Here is a 21,729-nt window from a genome sequence, read left to right as displayed (position 1 = left end):
ATTAACAGTGTCATGCAGCAACAGGAAAATCCAGATCAGAGGGAAATGCCAGTTTTTCCATTGACACAGTGACTTCACAAAGCAAAGCCAATCAGTAGAGTTTAATTATTTTGCATGAAGAGATTGATCTTATGTGATAAAGCCCAGATTGGTTGTGTACCCCTTTGGCACAATAAGAAAGTACACTAAGTATCAGTTTGACAACAGAAGTTCACAACTATTTCTAACCAGCACTGTTTCATTACTGTTTCCTATAATCAAAGAGCAATTTCTTCTGACACGGGAAAATGTCAAAATTTAAAAGGTCAAACATCCAAATAGTGAATTTGCAGTGTATGACACAGGAAAGTTTTCCTAGGGCCTTTTTGAGTTCACTGCTTGTGAAGCAAAACCTTGGAGTTTCAGATTTATATTGTTTCGCTGTTAGATTGTAAATGTCCATTTTCTCAGTCACCAAAAACAAAACAAAACAAAAACAGGCCATGCATACACCTCCTGAAAAGATCACTGACTTTTAGGGCCAAGCAGCAAAGCCTGGCAGTTTTAGATCTGAGAAATGAGAGGAAAGTAAAGTGTTACAAATTGAGAATACAAGGCAATGAACTTTATAATCCAGCTGACCATTTTAAAACGAAATTCACCTCTGCAGGTTGCCAGTACAGGGTGTACATGCCACTTCTATTCCTGGCTGTAAACTGTTCTGAAATTTATTCTGATTTTATTATTAGATTTAGAATGATTTTTAAAGATCTGACCTATTATTATACTAGACTTTCAATAGGCCATGTAATTTCAGAGACTATATTCACCTAGATTCCCAGTCAACCTCTGTTAAAAGAGAGTGGGGACCTTTAAGCCTTTATATATGCAGAACAGGTAACAACATCTCGATACCTATTTACATACACATATGCAGGTGCAAACAAGTTTGGCAGATATTAATAGAGGCCAGTTGAAAAGTTGGTGGATTGTATGTACATACCTATCCAACAGAATAAAGAGTTTACCATTCACTTGCATTGCAAAGAGTCCAACCAACTGACCTAAAGTATCATTACATTGTGGTTTGTATAGTTGGTCAGTAGCTGTTGCACAGTGTATTGAGAAACCAGCCTTTGGATGAAGGTGGGTTATGGGACTCTATTACTGGGAACAGAGACATTCACACAAGTAAACTAGGTGCTGCAGCAGAGAGCAAAGTGGCTGGAGAACTGAGATATCTACTATTCCCTTTTAATATATCAGGAGGGGCTGCTTCTTTGCACTTCTAATGATTCTTAAGCTTGTCTCTGCCACACTTAAAAGCAACAATTATGTGAAAATAAGGGCTAATAATGTCAAACCCCTCCCCAACACAAGTTTCCCAGCAGTGTTCTGAGTAATAACTAGTAAAATGAATGTGAGGGGCATAAGCCATAAAAGTTCATAGAATGTTCACTAATATTCCATGATGACTTTAATTCCTGGACCTCTGCATGTGACCCTAAGGCGCAGAGAGGTGCCAGATTAGGAAAGACTGCAAAGGATTTATAGATTTTTATACCATGCAGGTTGAAAAAGTGCTCCGGGGTATGATATGCATTGTTGGGTCACATTATACACCTATCAATCTCCTTTTTAACCTTGAGCTTAACACTCAAAAACACAAGGACGGCCATACTGAGTCAGACCAATGCTCCATCTAGCCCAGAACCCCCTCTTCTGACCATGGACAATAAAAGAGGTTTCAGTAAGAATGAGCAGAACGGGGCAATTTTGCATGAGCCATCCCCCATCGCCTATTCCCAGTTTTTAGTAGCTAGAGGCATAGGGAAATCCAAAGCACAGGGTTGCCACATGAGCTGAACTCTTCTCTAGTTAGGAACTCAGAAGTTGCCCATTGTTACTGGCCAAGTTGTGATGTATACAGGCAGTCCCCGAGTTACGCAGATCTGACTTACGTCGGATCCGCAGTTACGAATGGGCTTTTCTCGCCCTGGAGGATGGGAGTAGCGGAATGCCCAGATGCGCCGCGGTCCCGCCGCCCGCGTCCTCCGGGGCGAGAAAAGCTGCTCCACGTCTCCCTGGCCTGTATTAATTATACCGTTCTGTTTCAAGTAAAAAGGAAGGAGACAGCTGAAGTCCATTTTTTCCTTCTATATTTCTCAAGGCCCAAAGTGTTTCAGTGATTATTTGTGGACAATAAATAAACTTCCTGAATACATGGGGAACAGAAGGCACAGAAAGTGATTAAGCTTTTAGGGCCAGATTTTCCAAGCTGCTCAGCAGCCAGCAATTCCCACAGGAGCTCTGCATTTTTGAAGCTCTGATGATTAACACATGAGACAGATCAGGGAAGGGTGATACAGAATTGCTGTTTCTTTATAGATTTCATACACAATGGTGTCAAATAAGAAAATCAGGTCTATTCTGGAAAACATGCATGTTTTCACGTTTAGGCATGTTCTGAACTTCCAGTTGGGACATACATACATACTGAAGAAATGGGATTAGGCACCATGTTAAAAGTTTTCCTTAATTTGGGCCAGAGTCAGGGCCCTGTGTTTCCCTTTCTTTGGCCAATAACATTCTTGACCAGTCCCTGCCTCATGACTGGGTAAGCAGATTCCTTGCTACAGAATGGTATCAGCCACCAGCCAACATGTTCCTTCCTGCATGTAAATGTACCATTTGGGAGATTTGTTTGGATGCTGCTGATCAGCTGCAACATGTGATTAATATTGATTGTAATTATAGTTTAATGAGGTAAATGCACCCAAAGGCACAGACAATGGGCACATGAAATAAATATATATATAATAAGGCTATAATGGTGACTATCCATACTTCAGTTATCAGAATTGCCCTGTTATATTAAACTGGATTGTGTCCCCTGATGTCTATCACATTAAATGTTAACTGTAAGAAGCCATGATTTAAAAGTTGCAATTAATCCCTGTTGTACACAGCTCACTGAGGTTACAGTAAATAGATACAGGATCAATGTGATCTCAGGGAGTGCAGCAGCTAGACTAACATACCTGGAACTGTGAATTGGTGTGAGGAGAGATGTAAAATATACAAAATGGAGTGGATGGTTTGCTGCCTTTCCAAGTATGGCTGGTCAGGTAGAAGACACTACTGTAGCTGTTGTATATGCAACATTAGAGTATGTCACCCAAGAATGCAATTCAATCCCAAACTCATCATTTATTGAACTCTAAAGGGCTGGGCTGGATTAATAATAAGGGGCCTAATACTAATGGGAGAGAAGAGCCTAAGTATGAATTACATATTTCAAAAAATTATGAAGTCACCAAACATGTTTCTATATACACAGTTACATAAATTTAACATGTGTATTCTAGTTTCACTACCCTCAATTCTGCCCCTCCCCCCACACACACTTCAGCTGTGGCAAAGCCATGAATGATGTCATCACAGTTCAAAGCAGGGATATAAGTGACTAGTTGACTACCCGATAAGCCTAGGCTTATCAGGTAGTCGAGTCACTACTTGACTAGTCACTTCCCCCCTTTGCTGCCTCTATATCACAGGCAGCAAGAGGGGGCAGGAAGCAGGAGCTTATACCAGGGGGAGCTGTCTTAAAAGCTGGTTCCCCACAGCACCGTTTCCATGGAGTTTAGGGAAGGTAGAGATGCAGCAGGGAAAATGGCATGAGCTGGGATTAGAAGTCCCGGTTCATGCTAGGTCCCAGAAGCTATGCCTCTGCTTTTTAAATGTAGTAAAAGCCTGGCAGCTTGCTAGCCGCTATTTACCATCCCTAGTTCAAAGACCTGTCAGTTTCATTCTCAATGCTCAAGAAGGACAAAGCACTGAGATGCTCTTGAGTCATGATGGATGAGAGGACATTTTTTACCCTTGTTAGAAGAAAAAAGGAACGTTCTCCACTATAGTTAGTTATTATTAGTGACAAATACAGTGGTTGGGCAGTTTCAACTTTTGGGAAACATTCTGTCACAATGGATTCAGTGATAACTCGATACATTCAAATGGATAAGCTTTTGACATCTCTCTATATTTGAGAATGATATTAATCCAACAAATTGAAGAAAAATTTTAGTAAAATCTAACTGGGAGATCATCTGGGTACTACTGACACAGACATTGGATATGACACTAGACCATGTGTGGGGACTCTGGCTACCACCAGGTGGCTTTTTATTGATGTGGGAGCTAGAGAGCCAGAGGGATCCACTACAGTGTCCTGTCTGTAGCCAACAGCATAAATGCTTTTCCTCTGTATTCATTTGCTCTTCCACAATTAGAATAATAGAACAATAGGACTGGAAAGGACCGCTAGAGGTCGTCTAGTCCAGTCCCCTGCACTTTCAGCTTTCGAATGAGTAAGACAAAACAGAGCTACCCCCTCTTGTGTTCTCTGCCCTCTTAACAAAAAGACTTCATTGAAAATCAGCATCTCAAAAGAACCATCAGGTTTGGATGAGGTTGGTTTACTAAGCTGGTGTAGAATGAAGGATCAAGCAGATGGCAGTCAGGCCTTGTTTCTCCCCTCCCACTTTAGTGTTCACTGGGGAGGAAAGTGAATGAGATTCTACTTATCCAGGTGTGAAAAAGCAGAAGGGACCTAAATCTATTCTTGTGCAAAATCTGTTCTCCCAGACCCTGGCCTGGAGTCAATAAGGCTACAAGTGTAACTGTCCATAGGAATTGGCCTTTGGTCTCATTCCCTTCTCAAATCATAGTCACTCTATGCTTACTCAACGTTTTCCACTTGGAAAGAACCTAGTTTGAATTGGGGCATTTTTTGGAACGAGGTGATAAGAAGGAACTGCTCCCGGGATGCTCTGCTACAGGAGGTGGGCGCGCTCCCAGCTAGGCTCCTGGAGCTCTCCTGCAAGCTGCTGTGCTAAGCTGTGCTTTGTGGCACCCCACACCATGCTGTTCCCCATCCATCACTGTCAAGGAGTGAGCGGGGGCTCCTTCTAAGCCACAGGGGCTGCTTTGCCTTGTCTTTTTGCTGGCAAGAGTTCTTGGGCTCCAGCAGAGCTGTGTGAGCTCACATGGCCCAGCCCTGCCTCCTGACTGAACAGGAAGGCCTGAACCAGTAATGGGAAATCATTTTTTGCAGGGGGGCACTTTAAAAATTCTTGAAGGGGTGGGGCCAGGATGCTTCTAGGCTTCCCCACCCACAGCCCCTTTGCCCCCCCCCCCACTTTCCCGCTAGGCACCCATGCCCCTGGTAGTGGAAGGAGACTTCCTGTGCTTCCCCACTCCCAGGCCAATCAGGATGTGTGTGTGGGGGGGGAGGTAACACGCAAAGCCACCTCCTGCCCTGCCAGGAGCATGTGGTGCTTCTAAGTGCCATGTACGCTTCACAGGCAGAGGCAGGGGGAGGAAACTTCAAGCTCTCCCCCCATCCCCAGGGCCTAATTGGCCGGGTGATGGGGAAGCATCAGGGCCTCTGCGGGCTAGAGCAGCCCATCCTGCAGAGGCCCTTTTGCCCACTCCTGGCCTCAAGGGCCAAAGGCTATAGACTTATTAGGGCCCAGGTGCAGTTAAGGATTGTTCAGAAGAGCATGAGTCTCAGTTCCATGAGTGGCGACTCCATGGGTGCTTCAGGGGAAAACATGATTGGTATTGAGCATCCACTGTCAGCCCCTCTATCTGCTCCTCCCACCCGCCAGCAGACCCTGCTGATCAGCATTTCCCCCTCCCCTCTAATGCCTTCCACCCACTCAACAGGTGTTTCACAGTGTACAGGAGGCACAGGTAGAGAGGAATGAGGATGCAACAGGCTCGGAGATGGGGCAGAGATGGGAAGAGTAGAGATGAGAGCAGGAAAAGGCAGGGCAGGGGTGAGGTTTTGGGAGAAGAGGTGAAATGGCTGCAGGGCCAGGGACAGATCACCCCCAGCACATTGGAAAGCCAGCGCTTCTGTTCAGTTAAATGAACCGAGCACACCAGGCACGGCCGGACTCAGTAAAGGGTATGAAGCATCTGACAATGGTTTAAGAAAGGATTTTTAAAAATTGCATTTCATATAAAGTGGCCAAACCAAAACCACAGAGCTAGACAAACACAAGGAAAGTTCAGGTCCAGTAGACAAACCCAAATAGAACACAACACATACAGATAAATGTGGGGAGACAAATACAGCATTAACCAGCTTGCAGAGTCCAATGGATTTGTATTAACCACTCTGTGTACTTCAGAAGCTTGTCTCTCTCACCAACAGAAGCTGGGCCAATAGGTGATATTACCTCCCTTCCTTGTCTCCAGTCCACAGTAAGATGAACACTGACAAATTATACATATTCTTTAAATGATCCTATGGAACTGCTGACTTGGTTTACACTTCATTAAAGAAGATTGCTTTGGGGTATTTCTTCCATGAGTGAATGTTGCACTAATTTGCACAAATGCACTTTTAAAAGTTAACTGTATCATCAAAAAAACCTTTCATTCTTCTCCTTCAATGGTCTGCGCTAACAAACAATAAGAGCTTTATATTCCTTTAATAACAGAGAAAGATTTAAACAGACATTTTGGCACTAGCTGTAGATTCTGAGCTGTGCTGCCTGTTGCACAACTTTCAAAATTATGTATTTATTCAAGGCTGATTGCTTACACTCTGTAAGCATTTTGGAAAGATAAAAGATGATGGTTTTGAGCTGATTGAATTGGGTGAATTGCTCCTTCAGACTGCAAAGCCTGGTAAAATACATTAACATGGCTAGAGAAAGAAAATGTGCTTACTGCATGGATGGGCAAGGACTCTGACTTCATCCACAGCTATGTACCCCGGATGTCCCTTCAAAGACACGGATTCAAATATCACCTGAAACAGTGAAAAAAGCCTTTCTTACAAACACTAGCTGCAGTAGTCATGTTAACATTTGCCCTCTCCCACCCAACACATTGGGGATTCTCCAACTGTCATCCTTGGCAGGGAATAAAGACTGCTTCAATGTATGCAGGCATATCAAGATGTTCCTCTTTTAGGCTTTGCATTGCATTTCAACCCCACTTTGTACAGAAATCGCTAGAGATTTATGACAACGTAATTTACATAGCTACCAGGAACAGAGACATTTATGTCCGTCTTTTCTTTGGTATAAAGACTCACCTGAACTAAGTTTCTATGCTAATCTGAGACCCACTTTGGGAAGTCAATAGTGGACAGTGTTGCTGTCACAGATCCGAACAAGTGGCCCCTTTTGACTAATCACTAAGATTGATGTGAGGGGAATCCAATCCTCTGTGGTCTGGATTCCCCGGGGTATTCCTGATCAGAGACCGACCGGATCCCCAATCTTAGGGTCCCTAGACATATTCTCAGGGCACAGACCTGCTGTCTAGAACCCCTTCCCAAGAACTGGAACAGGCTGCCCAGCTCCTCTAGGAACAGGAGTGAACCCTTAGAATCCCCCATACTTAAATTACACCCTCTACCAGAACTCTGCCCTAAAGCTGTGAAACTTCTGGGTGATGTGGGTATGCAGTCAATACTCATACTCCTTGCATACAGTGTCATACATTTTCTCTTTTAATCTTTATCCTGTAAAGCACAAGAGTATAGATCATACACAATAACCAGCCGCTTAAACCACATGGTCCCTTGTTAGCTTACCCTTCCCTCAGAAGCCCTTGGAAGTCCACCTGGGTCAATGAAAGCAGGTACACAGAGAATTCCGTGCTTTATTCTGGCTGTTCCATACTTGATTCCTTCACCCCACTTGCAGGATCTTGTTCTCTGTTGCCCCACGCTTCCTCTGTTCCTGTGTGTTACTCTATTTAAGCCCCTCCTGGCCTCTTTTGTCCTGGTCATTTTACATTTTTCATAGCCTCCCTGCTCCCTTCTGAGGGATAAACTGGACTGGATTTCCAAGGCTTCAGCTCACCCAAGTGTTTGCCTCTGAAGACAGTAACTGAGTTCTAAGCACACACATTATCTCTGCCTGATCACTGAATGTACCCAAGCAATTTGGGACTGCACACACAAAGGCATCAAGTTACACAGCAGAGCAATAATGGTCTTTTTCTGTAACTCAGAGAATGCTCCTGAGGCACTATATTCAGTTTTGCGCACTTCATTTTCAGACAATGGGAGACAGCCTAGGAGCTCAAAAAAAAGTACAAGAGAAGAAAATCAGGCCAATGCAATTTTTAGGGAAAAGAACTGACTATGTACAATTTGTGTTATAAAAAAATCGAAAGGCTGGGGTGAGAGGAACAAAACTGTTTGCAAATTTTCAAATGGTGTAAACAACAATGGAAAAGAGAAATTTAGCATGGTACAACTACAATAGACAAATGAAAATGCAGCTTGAATATCAGTGTCCCTTCTGGTGACTCTCTGTATAGAGGTAAATTTTACCCACAGAGAACTTTTTTATTAATAGAAAGATTAACTGCTCTATTTTGTCTTTGTATACCTGATCTCTTTCCAATTGACTATAATGTGTCTAACATTCCAAGAACTGAGTGCTAGCAATACCCAAGATAGTCAATTAGAGCATAGTCAATGGGCTTTCCGAATCAAATAGGGCTGGTTTGTTTTGCATCTGGGATCCTAAACCTTTATTTCTACACAAGTTTGTCTACCTCCTTTTCTGTGGATGAAAACACTAAGTCATGGTCAACATTAGAGAGTTATTTCAAAATAACAAGTAAAGTATCCACACTACCAAGCCTGTTGTTTCAAAATAAGGGGCTAGTTATTTCAAAATAATAACTCCTGCTTTCCTTGGGGAATAAACTTATTTCAAAATAATTATTTTGAGAGTTATTATTTCAAAATAAATTATTTCAAAATAATTTCCTAGTGTAGACATACCCTAAGATTTCATGTACCACAAAAATTAGGCCTTTTGAACTAAAAGTCCTGAAAAGACAGCTTCAGCAAAAGCATTTGAAATTGTGTGAAATATAATAATGGAGCAAAGGATTTAAGAAAAGGAAAGGTCCAGTACTGATTAAAGTTACGAACTGAATTTAAATGAGTAGGAACGTACTTAAGGAATAGACTAGCCAAGGTACAATGGCAACAAGATACATTGGTAGCATCAGTTACTGAAGATTTAGGCTAATACCTGCAAGAGAAAACCACATACTGGGGTTACATGTGCAGTTTTGAAAGAGGAAAAGATTCTTGATAAGCCACATGCTGGTTTTCTGGTCCTATAGTCTAATGTAAGCACATAATATGGTAACTCTTGCTTCTGCTCTTTAAAATTATTGAGTCAGTCATTCAAGAAACTTATTATATCAGTCAGGAAGATGTCTCAAAAATTGAATACTACAGCTCCTTTCAAAATTAGACCGCAAACTGTAACCTTAAAGTTATTTTAAGGTTACAGTTTTGTTCCTTTTAACAAAAGAAAGCGAGGTTCATCTGGAAAAATAGGCTGCCCAAAAGGCACCTTAAACCTCAAAGGAACCAGGCTTCCACCTTCAAAAGAACTCTTCTGAGAAGTGTTAGATATTGCCATTAACTATCATGCTAGATCATAGAAGCTTCTGATCACTACTGTTGACTATCTAATGTGTAATGTCCTTTATGCATGCTGTAATGATGATGACTGAGACAACTAGCTCAGGACAACAGCTGCTTACTGAGTTAGCAGTAGTAGTTAGTCCCACACATTCTGCCTTCACCCCTGTGTTTTCTACACCTCTCGATGATCAGAATCTTCAGTATAGTAAATTCATGGAGATTGGGAGAGGTCCTGGATGATAGAAAAAAGGCAAATGTAGTGCCCATCTTTAAAAAAGGAAAGAAGGACACTTCAGGGAACTATAGACCAGTCAGCCTTACTTCAGTCCCAAGAAAAATCTTGGAGGGGAGCCTCAAGGAATCAATTTTGAAGCACTTGGAAGAGGGGAAAGTGAACAGGAATAGTCAACATGAATTCACCAAGGGAAAATCTCAGCTGACCAACCTCATTAGCTTCTATTATGAGGTAATTGACTCTGTGGACATGGGGAAGTCAGTGGATGTGATGTACCTTGACTTTAGCAAAGTATTTGATATGGTCTCCCACAATATTCTAGCCAGCAAGTTAAAGAAATATGGATTGGATAAATGGACAATAAGGTAGATAGAAAGCTGGCTAGACGATCAGACCCAATGAGTGGTGATCAATGGCTCGATATCTGGCTGGTGGTCACTTTCAAGTGGAGTGCCTCCAGGATCAGTTCTAGGGCCGGTTTGTTCCAACATCTTTATTAATGACTGGGATGAGGGGATGGATTGCACCCACAGCAAGTTTGCGGACAACACTGAGCTAGGGGGAGAAGTAGATATGCTGGAGGGCAGGGATAGGGTCCAGAGTGACCTAGACAAATTGGAGGATTAGGCCAAAAGAAATCTGATGAGGTTCAACAAGGACAAGTGCAGAGTCCTGCACATCGGATGGAAGAATCCCAAGCATTGTTACAGGCTGGGGACTGAATGGCTAAGCAGCAGTTCTGCAAAAAAGGACCTTGGGGATTACAGTGGATGAGAAGCTGGATATGAGTCAACAGTGTGCTCTGGTAGCCAAGAAGGCTAATTGCATATTAGGTTGCATTAGGAGGAGCATTGCCAGGAGATCTAGTGATTATTTCCCTTGTTTTGCACTGGTGAGGTCACATCTGGAGTATTGTGTCCAGTTCTGGGCCCCCCACTATAGAAAGAATGTGGACGCATTGGAGAGGGTCCAGTGGAGGGCAACCAAAATGATTAGAGGTCTAGAGCATATGTCCTACGAAGAGAGGCTGAGGGATTTGGTCTTATTTAGTCTGTAGCAAAGAAGAGTGAGGGGGGATTTGATAGAAGACTCCAACTTCCTGAAGGGAGGTTCCAAAGGGGCTGGAGAGAGGCTGTTCTCAGTGGTGACAAATGGCAGAGCAAGGAGCAATGGCCTCAAGTTACAGTGGGGGAGGTGTAGGTTGGATATTAGAAAAAACTGTTTCACTAGGAGGGTGGTGAAGCACTGGAATGGGTTCCCTAGGGAGATGGTGGAATCTCCATCCCTAGAGGTTTTTAAGTCTCGAATTGACAAAATCCTGGCTGGGATGTTTTAGTTTGGGCTGGTTCTGCTTTGGGGAGGGGAATGGACTCGATGACTTCCTGAGGTCTCTTCCAACTCTAGGATTCTACAATTCTATGATTGCAACAGTAGTTGGCAAGCATGCTTCAGAAGATGTCTCACTGTCTGCATGCATCCCTGAACTCCTCATGCTCTATTCCTCCCTCAATTCAAGCTCACAGAATTTCCTTCTCTCTTTGCACATAGACCCCAGCACCAGAGGGTATGATCAGATTTTCTGGAAGGCAGAGGATTGGTCCATGGACCTGGAGGAACCTGAGATGCATGCTGATGTAAAGGCCTATGTCCATGACACATTTTTCCCTAATGGAATTCCTTACTAATTTTAAAGGTTGCAGATTTCAGCCTTTAACACTATTTTGCATTTTAACAAACTGCTTCAAGCTTCACATAAAAAAGAAAATGTAAAGCATTACACTTTCAGAACCTTTCTAAATGCATTTGAGAATAGTAAAATCTAAGTCATTTCATGTTTCTTTCCCAATAAACAGCCCTTACATGTCACTACTGCTTTACACAAAGCATCTGTGTTAGCAAAGTAGCCAAAATACAGCATCTGCTGCACCACAACTGTTTTCTTAAGGCATAGATCAGTAATGTTCCTTGTGCACATCACACTAGCTTTTTCTGACAAACTCCAGAATTGCTCTTGGTGCGTTTTAGAGTTTAGCTCATATTATGGTTCACAATAATTCAGCCATTACATGTATAAACTCTCTGCCAGTTCTCTTATGTTTTTTTCTCGTGATGCAAAACACCATTTTAGGCTGGGAATCCAAGTGAGACAAATTCTGGGGTAGCTATTATAAGTCTCCACCGCCCACATATATATGTCACCACAGAATGTCTCTATAACTCATGTGAAGCTTATGTTGGAATGTCAGCATTGCAAACATGACCTCAGGAAATTGTCTTGGTTACTAGTATTCAGATAGCCTGTCTCTCTAGAGTGTTGACAAGCAGCTGAAGCTTCCAGGGCGAGTCAAGCACAAGGCAGATGTTTCTGGAAAAATTATTTTTGAACAGTGAGATTTTAAAAAACACTTAGAAGAGTTAGATGCTCAATTCCTAGCTTAATAACAAAAATATTGTTTCTGCTGATGACTCCAGGGGTACACCTATGCATCAAGAGTGTCCTCTATGTTTTGTCCAATATGAATTCCATATTTTGATGTGGAGACAAGTTTTCCTAGTTGTCCATTATTTTGAAATGTTCCTTTAAGTGTTCATTGTGAAACAATGGACATGCTTTCAGGCCCCTGCGAATCCATCAGCATTTCCCTGGCATATACTACTAGATTAAAACTGACAGTAGGGTGCAAAGGCTTGTAAAGGAAGGCATATTTCTATGGGCCATGCTTGTGATATGCCACTTCGTGACAACTGGGAGATGAGGAGCCCACCAGGCATCTAGATACTGCCATCTTTCAGCTCGGACTGCCCAAGCGCTCAGGTGTTCCCTAAGGTCAGTGTGAGAATGAATGGGAAGAAAGAGTTACTCACCTTGTGCAGTAACGGTTGTTCTTCGAGATGTGTCCCCGTGGGTGCTCCACTCTGGGTGCTGGTGCGTCCTCGCGCCGGCGACCGGAGACTTTTCTAGCTGTTTCTGCCGCGGCGCGCAGGCGCCGTGGCGCCCTCTAGTGTTGTTCGAACTGAAGGGCGCCTGCGCGCGCGCGGCTCCTCCGTTCCTTCTCTACCCACCAGAGCATCAGGCTCCAAGCAGGGGAAGGAGGGAGGGTAGTGGAGCACCCACGGGGACACATCTCGAAGAACAACCGTTACTGCACAAGGTGAGTAACTCTTTCTTCTCCTTCGAGTGGTCCCCGTGGGTGCTCCACTCTGGGTGACTACACAGCAGTTGTCGGCTCGCGGAGGTGGGTTTGGAGCCGTGTGGTAGTAACTGTAGACAGCACTGCTTGTCCAACCGCCATAGAAGATGCTATCGAGGTGGAGAGAGCATAGTGTTGTGCAAAGGAATGGTCGGATGACCAGGTAGCGGCGTTGCAAATGTCTTGTAATGGTACATTATGGAGAAAAGCGGTCGTGGCAGCCACTGCTCTAGTGGAATGAGCTGTGATAAGTCCAGGTAAATCTTTGTTATATAAAGTATAAGAGGTCTTGATGCAGGATGTAATCCATTTAGAGATTCTTTGAGATGAGACTGCTTGTCCCTTAGATCTATTCGCGTATGAGATGAAGAGTCTAGGCGAGGCCCGCCATGGTCTCGTGCGATCTATGTAAAACGCCAAAGCTCGTCGGACGTCGAGAGTGTGCCACACGGCGTGGGACGGTTCAGTGTGTGGTTTAGGAAAGAATGCAGGTAAGTGTATGGGTTCATTCACGTGGAAGGGAGAGAGTACTTTGGGTAGGAACTTAGGGTGGGGTCTAAGTACCACCCTGTCCTGTAAAAACACAGTATACGGGGGGTCAGCCATCAGAGCTGCAAGCTCACTCACCCTCCTACTGGAGGTGATGGCGACTAGGAAAGCCACCTTCATCGACAAATGAGAGAACGAGCAGGTTGCTATCGGCTCGAACGGGGGTTTTGTGAGGCTTTTGAGGACATGGTTCAGGTCCCAAATGGGGACTGGCGGACGAACCGGAGGAAAGGTGTTCTGCAGGCCTTTGAAGAAGCGCTTGGTTATTGGGTCAGTGAGGAAAGAAGAGCTTGGAGGGTGATGGTGAAAAGCTGCTATGGCCGCGGCATGGACCTTAATAGTACTAAGTGCTAGACCGGAATGTTTCAGAGAGAGTAAGTAGTCCAATAAGTCATGTATTGGAGCAAGGTGTGGTGGGTCTGCATGAGTCTGAGCATACCATCGGGAAAAACGCGTCCACTTGTAGCGGTAGGTCTTCCTAGTAGAGCGTCTGCGACTATTAATTAATATGTGCCTTACTTGTTCTGAGCAGGCAGTTTCGGCATCATGGAGCCATGAAGGAGCCAAGCGTGGAGCTTCAGCCTGGTGATGTCCGGGTGAAGGGTTTGACCGTGATCTTGTGAGAGGAGGTCGCAGCGTGGAGGGAAGGGATACGGTTCTGCTATCATCATTTTGAGGAGGTAAGGATACCATGTTCGTCTGGGCCAAGCAGGTGCCACCAAAATCACGCGTGCCTGACTCAATCTGATCTTGTCTAGGACTCTGTGCAGGAGTGGGAGGGGGGGAAAGGCGTAGAGAAGGGAGGCGTTCCATGCGATGGAAAGGGCGTCTCCGAGGGAATTCCTGCCCAGGGCTCCCCTGGAGCAGTAGAGGTGGCACTTGCGATTGTTCTTTGTAGCGAAAAGGTCCACTTCTGGATGGCCCCAAAGACGGAAGATCGGTGTGAGGGCGCGTTTGTCGATCTCCCACTCGTGCTGGTCCATGAATGTGCGACTTAAGGTGTCTGCTGTGACATTGAGTATTCCGGGAAGGTATACTGCAGAGGGGGTGACCCCATGGGATAGGCACCATGTCCAAAATTTGGTGGCTTCCGAGCATAGAGAAGGGGAGCGAGCGCCACCCTGACGGTTGATGTAATACATGCATGTGGTATTGTCCGTCATAATGGTGATGGTCTTGTGAGCTATGTGCTGAGTGAAATGCTGGCATGCGTATCTGACTGCCCGTAGCTCGAGAATGTTGATGTGGAGTGCTTGCTCTACGAACGACCATTTGCCTTGGGCTGTGATGGTTCCCAGATGAGCCCCCCATCCCATGAGTGATGCGTCTGTTATGAGTGTTAGAGTAGACGCTGGACGTTGAAAGGGGACACCGTGTAGCATGTTTTGAGGGGTTGTCCACCAGAGCATGGAGTTGATAACGCGAGGTGGGATCGCAACATGCTTGCTCATTTGGTCTCTGAAAGGTTTGTATACCGTAGCGAGCCAGGACTGAAGGGGCCTCATGTGGAGTCTGGCGAGATTGACGACGTAAGTCGTAGAGGCCATGTGCCCTAGGATTTTGAGGCAATGGCGGATCGTGACAGTAGGTGCCGCCTGTGTTGCTCGGACAAGGTCGCATATCGTTGCGAACCTGTGATCGGGAAGAGTGGCCCTTGCTGTGATTGTATCGAGGAGGGCGCCTATGAATTCCAGTTTCTGTGTGGGACGCAAAGTGGATTTTGCGTAATTTATGTGGAACCCGAGACTGAGTAGAAGGTCTATTGTGGTGTCTGTCATGGCCTTTGCTTCTTGGAAAGACGCAGCTTTTATGAGGCAATCGTCCAGGTATGGAAAAATTATGATGCCTTGGCGTCGGAGAAAGGCCATTACGACTGATAGAGTCTTGGAGAATACCCTGGGAGCCGTAGAAAGGCCAAACGGGAGTACTCTGTATTGGTAATGTTGGGTACCCACTATAAATCGTAGAAAGCGTCTGTGAGCAGGATGAATTGTAATATGGAAGTACGCGTCTTGAAGGTCGAGAGCCGAAAGCCAATCGTGTTGGTCGAGAGAGGGAATGATAGTTGAAAGGGTAACCATCTTGAAACGGTGGTATGCGATGTATTTGTTGAGGCGCCTGAGATCTAAAATGGGACGCCAGCCTCCTGTCTTCTTCTGGGTTAGGAAGTACGTCGAGTAGAATCCCCGGCCGCGGAATTGTGTTGGTACGTGTTCTACTGCGCCCAGTTGAATGAGGCGTGAGACTTCCTGTAGGAGTGCGGTTTCGTGAGAGGGGTCCCTGAAAGAGGGAAGGGTAGGAGGGTGGTTGGGCGGGGTAGAGGTAAAGGGGATGACGTAGCCAGACTGGACTAGATTCAAAACCCACTTGTCCGAGGTAATGAGGGACCATTGGTGGAAAAAGGCTCGGAGGGGGTAATGAAATTGAAGGGTAGCTATCGGGAGGGTCGACGGATTGGCCTCCTGGCTCTCGACCAGGCCTTCAAACCTGCTGCTTGCCAGCCGGGGGATGAGGTGTGGCATGTTGCTGTTGACGCTGAGGTCTACGGCGAAGTGGTCTTTGTTTACGGAAATCGTATTTGGGCTGTTGACGGAATGGTTCCCTGGGTCGTTGGTAAGGCTGATATCTATTCCTTCTAAAAGGAGGAGTGTACATTCCTAGAGTTCTAAGGGTTGTACGGGAGTCCTTCATAGAATGTAGCACCTCATCAGTCTTGGATGCAAATAGATTGGTGCGATCAAAGGGTAAATCCTCGACCTTTTGTTGAAGGTCCCTAGGGACGCCAGAGGGTTGTAACCATGACATTCGGCGTAGGACTATTGCGGAGGCTGTAATTCGAGCCGCAGTGTCTGCCACGTCCATGGCTGACTGTAAAGCTGTGCGTGAAATGGCCAGGCCCTCCTGCATAATGCTACGGAGGGTTGGGCGTTTATGCTCCGGGAGATGTTGAAGAAGGTCCTGGAGCTTCGCGTAATTGGCATTATCATAGTCTGCCAGCATAGCGGTATAATTGGCCGCTCTAAGGAGTAGTGTGGAAGAAGAATAGACCTTTCGGCCCATAATGTCCACCTTTTTGTGATCCCTGTCTTGTGGGGTTGATCTTAAATTAGGCTGTTTACCCTTGTGTCGGACCGAATCTACTACCAGGGAGTTAGGGGGTGGATGGGTGAACAGAAAGTCCATATCCTTGGGAGCGATAAAATATTTGCGGTCTACTCTCTTGTTTGTTGGTGTAATGGACGCTGGCGTTTGCCAAATGTTGTTGGCTGGGTCCATAATAGCCTCATCCATCGGGATGGCGATTCTGGTAGCTGTTGGGGGTTGAAGTGAGCGGAGAAGTCGATATTGTTTGACCTGGACCTCCTGAAGATCTTTTTCTTGAGCTAGTGCTACTCGTTTAAAGAGCTCTTGAAACTTTTTAGTGTCATCTCCCGACGGTGGGGCATCAGTGGTGACCGCTTCGTCTGGGGAGGAAGAGGAGTTATGCATCGGAGATCTGGTCTCGCCGTCAGAAAGTGAATCATGGCCATCTGAAGGAGCAGGAGAGTTTGGCTCTGTAGCTGATGTGGTAGCAGGAGGAGAGGCTGGAGGTGGCCTAGAGACTGTAGATGAGGGTCGGTGGTGAGACCTCTTTGGGTGTGGACTCCACGGTTGCCATTGTGTGGCGTATGGCGGTGGTGGATATGGGTATTGGTGTGGATACCATTGGTGCGGGGGGGGAGGGTATGCGTACTGAACCGCAGGCATTTGCCAGGATGGAAGTCTTTGAGACGGGCTGGAATGTTGTGATGAGAATCTGCTTCTAGGTTCGGTTCCGATGCCACTAGCTGAAGAATGGTGTGATCTGGTAGAATGGATGGAGGAAGCCGGGGATGGCGGTGCCGACGAGGTGTGACTCCGCACCGGGGATCGGTACCGGCTTCGGCTTTGAGAGGGTGCCGAGCGGTGCGGTTTCGGCGGTGATGTCGGTGCCGACGTACCTCTCTGCACCGAGGTTTTACTGGATAGGCTTTCGGTGCGGGCTTTCTTCGGTGCAGGGCCCGGTGCCGTTAGGTGTTGTTTCGGTACCGAGCGCTCCATAGACGGTGCCGTCGGAGCCGATGACGGCTTAGGTGCCGAAGCGGCCGGTGCCGTTGCCTTTTGATTCGGCTCAGAATGAGCTCTCTTATGCGGTGCCTGCGTCTTAGACCGCGGCGCACCGGAGGTTCCCGGCATGTCCACAGTGCTCACCGGCGATCCTGAGGACATAGCTGAGGCCGGAGGGAGAGCAGATTTTGGTGTTGCGGAGGAAGAAGGGGTAGGAGGCTGATCTTTCTCCATACCCTTAGCTTGCTGAGGCGAGTCGTCTGAGGAGGGACGGAGCGACTTCTCGTATAGGAGAGTCGTGAGTCTGTTGGCTCTGTCACGTCGCGCTCTAGCTGTTAACTTAGAGCAGTGCTGGCACTTCTGCGTCTGGTGTGCCTCCCCGAGACACTTAATGCACGCAGAGTGTCCGTCGGACGCCGGCATGGCGTCCCGACATGATTCGCAGCGCTTAAAGCCCGGCGAGCCGGGCATGAAGGGCTGGGGAACAAGCGGCGAACCGCAACCGGGGAAAAACTTTTTTTTTTTTTTTTTTTTTGGGTTTAACTGGTTAGGGGGGGTCTAAGAACTTGGATAATGAGGAAAGAGGGGGTTAAAAACGATAATTTTAACTGTTTTTCTCTGACAGATTTGGCAGAGAGAGAGCTCCGTCTGCTGCCGAGGACGGTAGAGAAGGAACTGAGGAGCCGCGCGCGCGCAGGCGCCCTTCAGTTCGAACAACACTAGAGGGCGCCACGGCGCCTGCGCGCCGCGGCAGAAACAGCTAGAAAAGTCTCCGGTCGCCGGCGCGAGGACGCACCAGCACCCAGAGTGGAGCACCCACGGGGACCACTCGAAGGAGAACAAAGTTTCTCATCTCCTTTTTTGGAGCACACAAATCTTCCTCGGTCTATTCTTAATTTCCTCCAATTAATATAGCAAGACTTGGAATATCCATTGATTTATAAGCCATCATACAGACGGTTTGTACGCTCAGATATGGTGAATCTCTGAGGTTTAAAAGCCACTCTGAGAGGAATGGAAGTTTGAGCAGAGTGGGAAAGTCTGGAAGAACCTAAACACACATACACACACACACACACACACTTTGCAAGAAGCTTGAGAGGTTTATTTATACTGAGAATTCTTGGTGGGGCCTAGTTCTGTCTTTTAACCTATTTCTAGAGCACCTACTACATGCTGGCTTGAACATTCTGAAACATTGTCAGTAGCTCCTAAGCGACTTTTGAAATTATTTGTATCTCTTGGAACAGTAATTGAAGTGGTGGTACATGGGTCAAATGATTTCCTCTGAACTAAAAAAAAAACATATTGCCTTATTTTCTATCCTTGGAGTATCCCGAAATAGCTATCCCGTGTCTTCACAGCAAGCCCGTTAGTTTGGGCTCACTATTCCAATGTCCCCGTAAACCTCATTCCACGTTTACGAGTAAGGGACGTTTCTAAATTTGGCACTGTGTAGACAGCACCAAACTATTTAATAAGCTATTTCGAAATAAGATTGAAATAAGATACACAATTTACATAGCTCTAATTGCATGGCTTATTTCGAGCTACCGTGCAGTGTAGCCCAACCCCAATAGAAAGGAGTAGCTCATAGTCTCAGATTCAGACTGGAGGACACTTACCTCCTCAGTCACTAGGAAAGCTATGCGGTTAGAAAAAAATCATATTGCAATGCAGTAATGTGCACTTTGTCTTTATGTATAAATGAATAACCAATACTACCTTCCAGTGGATGGTAATGATTTCCTTGCTAATTGTGGGGACGATTTGTGTCACTTAGATATTGAACTGATATGCCAATGCAACCAGATAGACTAACATAAGTGACATCAGTTATGCCCCGTAAGTGCCAACAAAAATACAGCAGATAAAGACTGAATTGTAAGCAAAGTCCAATAAGCCTGATTTTCTACTAACGTGCACTATATTCATTTATACCTGAACTAATCAAATGTGAGAACTAGGATATCAGTGCCAAGACAAAGCTCCTTGTGTACCGCGCAGTGGTGGTTCCAACACTGCTGTATGCATGTGAAACCTGGACAACATATGAGCGTCACTTGAAGATACTTGAACAATATCATCCACGTTGCCTCAGGAGAATCCTAACTATCCCTTGGGAGGACAGGCGCACGGACACTAGCGTCTTGGAAGAATCAAACATGACCAGCATTGAAGCTATCATCATCTACCAACAACTTTGCTGGACTGGTTATGTAGTCCAGATGCCCAATCAGTGCCTCCCAAAACAGATTCTGAAGGAAGGACGGAGGAGCACTGGGGGCCAGAAGAAACAATTTAAGGACATGTTGAAGGCAAACATGAAAAAGTGCAGCATTGGTGTCGACACTTGGGAGAACCTTGCCCAGTACCATCCCCAGTGGAGAGTGGTAATCTGTGAGGGTATGGCACAATTTGAGAGATCCTGCCTCAGTGCAGATGAAGAGAGGAATAGAAGGAGTAAAGAGCTACAAAAACTGCCCTGCATTCCTCCAATTACCACCAGCATCTGCCCCTTCTGCAATACGATCTGCAGCTCCAGAATTCAGCTGGTCAGACATCAACGGATCCACAAATAGGAGGGTGACAGGAAGACGTCCTCCTACTCTTTATCAAGTGACTGCTGAGAGAGGACATAGCATCATTCAGTTAGATTCCAGCAGGTTGCATTTAACACCCACTTTGCACTGGGATTAATTATGGCAAAACCTCTCAGTATTAAAACATCTGCAAATGCATTATTTACAGCAGAAAATTAAATATTCACTTATTCAGAATACTTTACAGGTAGTGCAAAGTCCAGCTTACTTGTTATGTAGGTCCAAATTCAAAATGCCTACTTTCCTCACCAAACCCACAGTCAGCATCTGTGCTCAATACAACACACTGTCAATAAATCTTAAAAGAACTCAGAAAGTACAGGCACACTTTTCTCAGGCAAAAAGTACTCTTTTAAATCACACACTCACTCTGCTTACTCCAAATAATCTCACTTTGAATTAGCAGTTGCAGGTTCCTAGCGTCTGCACTCAGCACAAGGCCTAGATCCAAGAGGGATAACATGCTTTGTCCTTGGTATTTTGGAGCTAAATAAAATTGCTGATTATACAAGATGGCTTTGGCCTCACCCCCCATGTGGACCCCTCCAAACACTCTTTTGCCATGACGTCTGCAAAACCACTATACAGTGGTTAGGGCTTTGGTGTGCTAATACCCAGGGCTTGACAAACGGCAGTGAAATCTACTTGCCAGCCCCGCATTGCGCATGTGCACACCGCTGGTAAACAGGGCAACCAGCTGAAATCTACTCACCATGGGTAAGTAGAAACAGCGATTCGTTGAGCCCTGCTAATACCAATATTAGTATCTCATCATTTCCTTCTCCTCCCCTGTTAGTTAGTCTATATGGGTATGTCTACACTGCAGAGATATTTCAGGATACTGGAAGTATTCTGAAATAGCTATTCCATGTCTACTGAAGCAGCCCCTTATTTCAAAATAGATTTCGAAATGATGGGCAGCTTATTCCAACATCCCAGTAATCCTCATTCCATGAGGGTTAAGGGGCATTTCAGAATAGCGAGTTATTTAAATAAGCTATTTTGAAATACACTCAAAATAAGCTACATGATTTGCATAGCTCAAATTGCACAGCCTATTTCAAGCTAAGGGTGCTGTGTAGACACACCCTGTTTGATTGTTTCCTGTCTCTTTTCTTGTCTTGCACTGAAATCTCTCTGAAGAAGGGCCCATATTTTTGTTCTGTGTTTGTACAGCACCCAGCACAGTAGAGTCCTGATCCATGACTAGGTATTACTTGTAATTATGCAGTTTCAAAAAAGTGACAAATTGTGCTCTCCCTGCAAATGACTCTTGTGGTATCTGCTTTGGAGTCAACCAATGCAGCAAAAAGACCATTAACCTTTCCCCCTCTCCATGCTGTGCTCTGTATTCTGCAGACATCTCCCCAACTGTTTATAAGACAGCACTTCAAAAATACCCTGGCTTAGATTTTGAAAAAAATCACAGCCATCCCGTTATTAAAAGCATGGGGGGGAAGAAAGTACCATCTGCTGTTGTCAGCCCATTCAGCTGTGGAATGTTATCTGCCTTTTGCATAACCTTTTTTGCATAATCCCATTTGTACCTCTGGTCTGCAATTTATGTACCTCTCCTACAATGCATAGTGGACAGTTCCTGGCCAT

General features: G+C 45.4%; 1 protein-coding gene and 1 long non-coding RNA gene across 8 annotated transcripts in view; one reads left to right on the top strand and one right to left on the bottom strand.

Annotated features, from left to right (window-relative positions):
- The window catches only part of PTPRT (protein tyrosine phosphatase receptor type T), a 1,030,325-nt gene that overhangs the window by 686,257 nt on the left and 322,339 nt on the right, over positions 1–21,729 (bottom strand). For 6 of the 7 annotated variants that reach the window (XM_075901349.1, XM_075901354.1, XM_075901347.1 and 3 more), the window contains exon 4: positions 6,721–6,802. In XM_075901349.1, coding sequence (XP_075757464.1) covers positions 6,721–6,802 — 82 coding nt within the window. Of the gene's footprint in view, positions 1–6,720; positions 6,803–7,594; positions 8,028–21,729 lie in introns of those variants that run through there. The other variant, XM_075901353.1, reaches the window with a different exon arrangement.
- On the top strand, positions 12,869–18,363 carry LOC142818868 (uncharacterized). The gene is made up of 3 exons (XR_012896567.1): positions 12,869–13,377; positions 13,968–14,115; positions 18,147–18,363. It is a non-coding gene; the product is annotated as an uncharacterized LOC142818868 (long non-coding RNA).

This window comes from Pelodiscus sinensis, chromosome 18 (genome assembly GCF_049634645.1).
Source record: "Pelodiscus sinensis isolate JC-2024 chromosome 18, ASM4963464v1, whole genome shotgun sequence".
Lineage (NCBI taxonomy): Eukaryota > Metazoa > Chordata > Testudines > Trionychidae > Pelodiscus > Pelodiscus sinensis.
The sequence above is the reverse complement of the archived record's forward strand: the minus strand, read 5'-3'. Positions and strand labels throughout refer to the sequence as shown.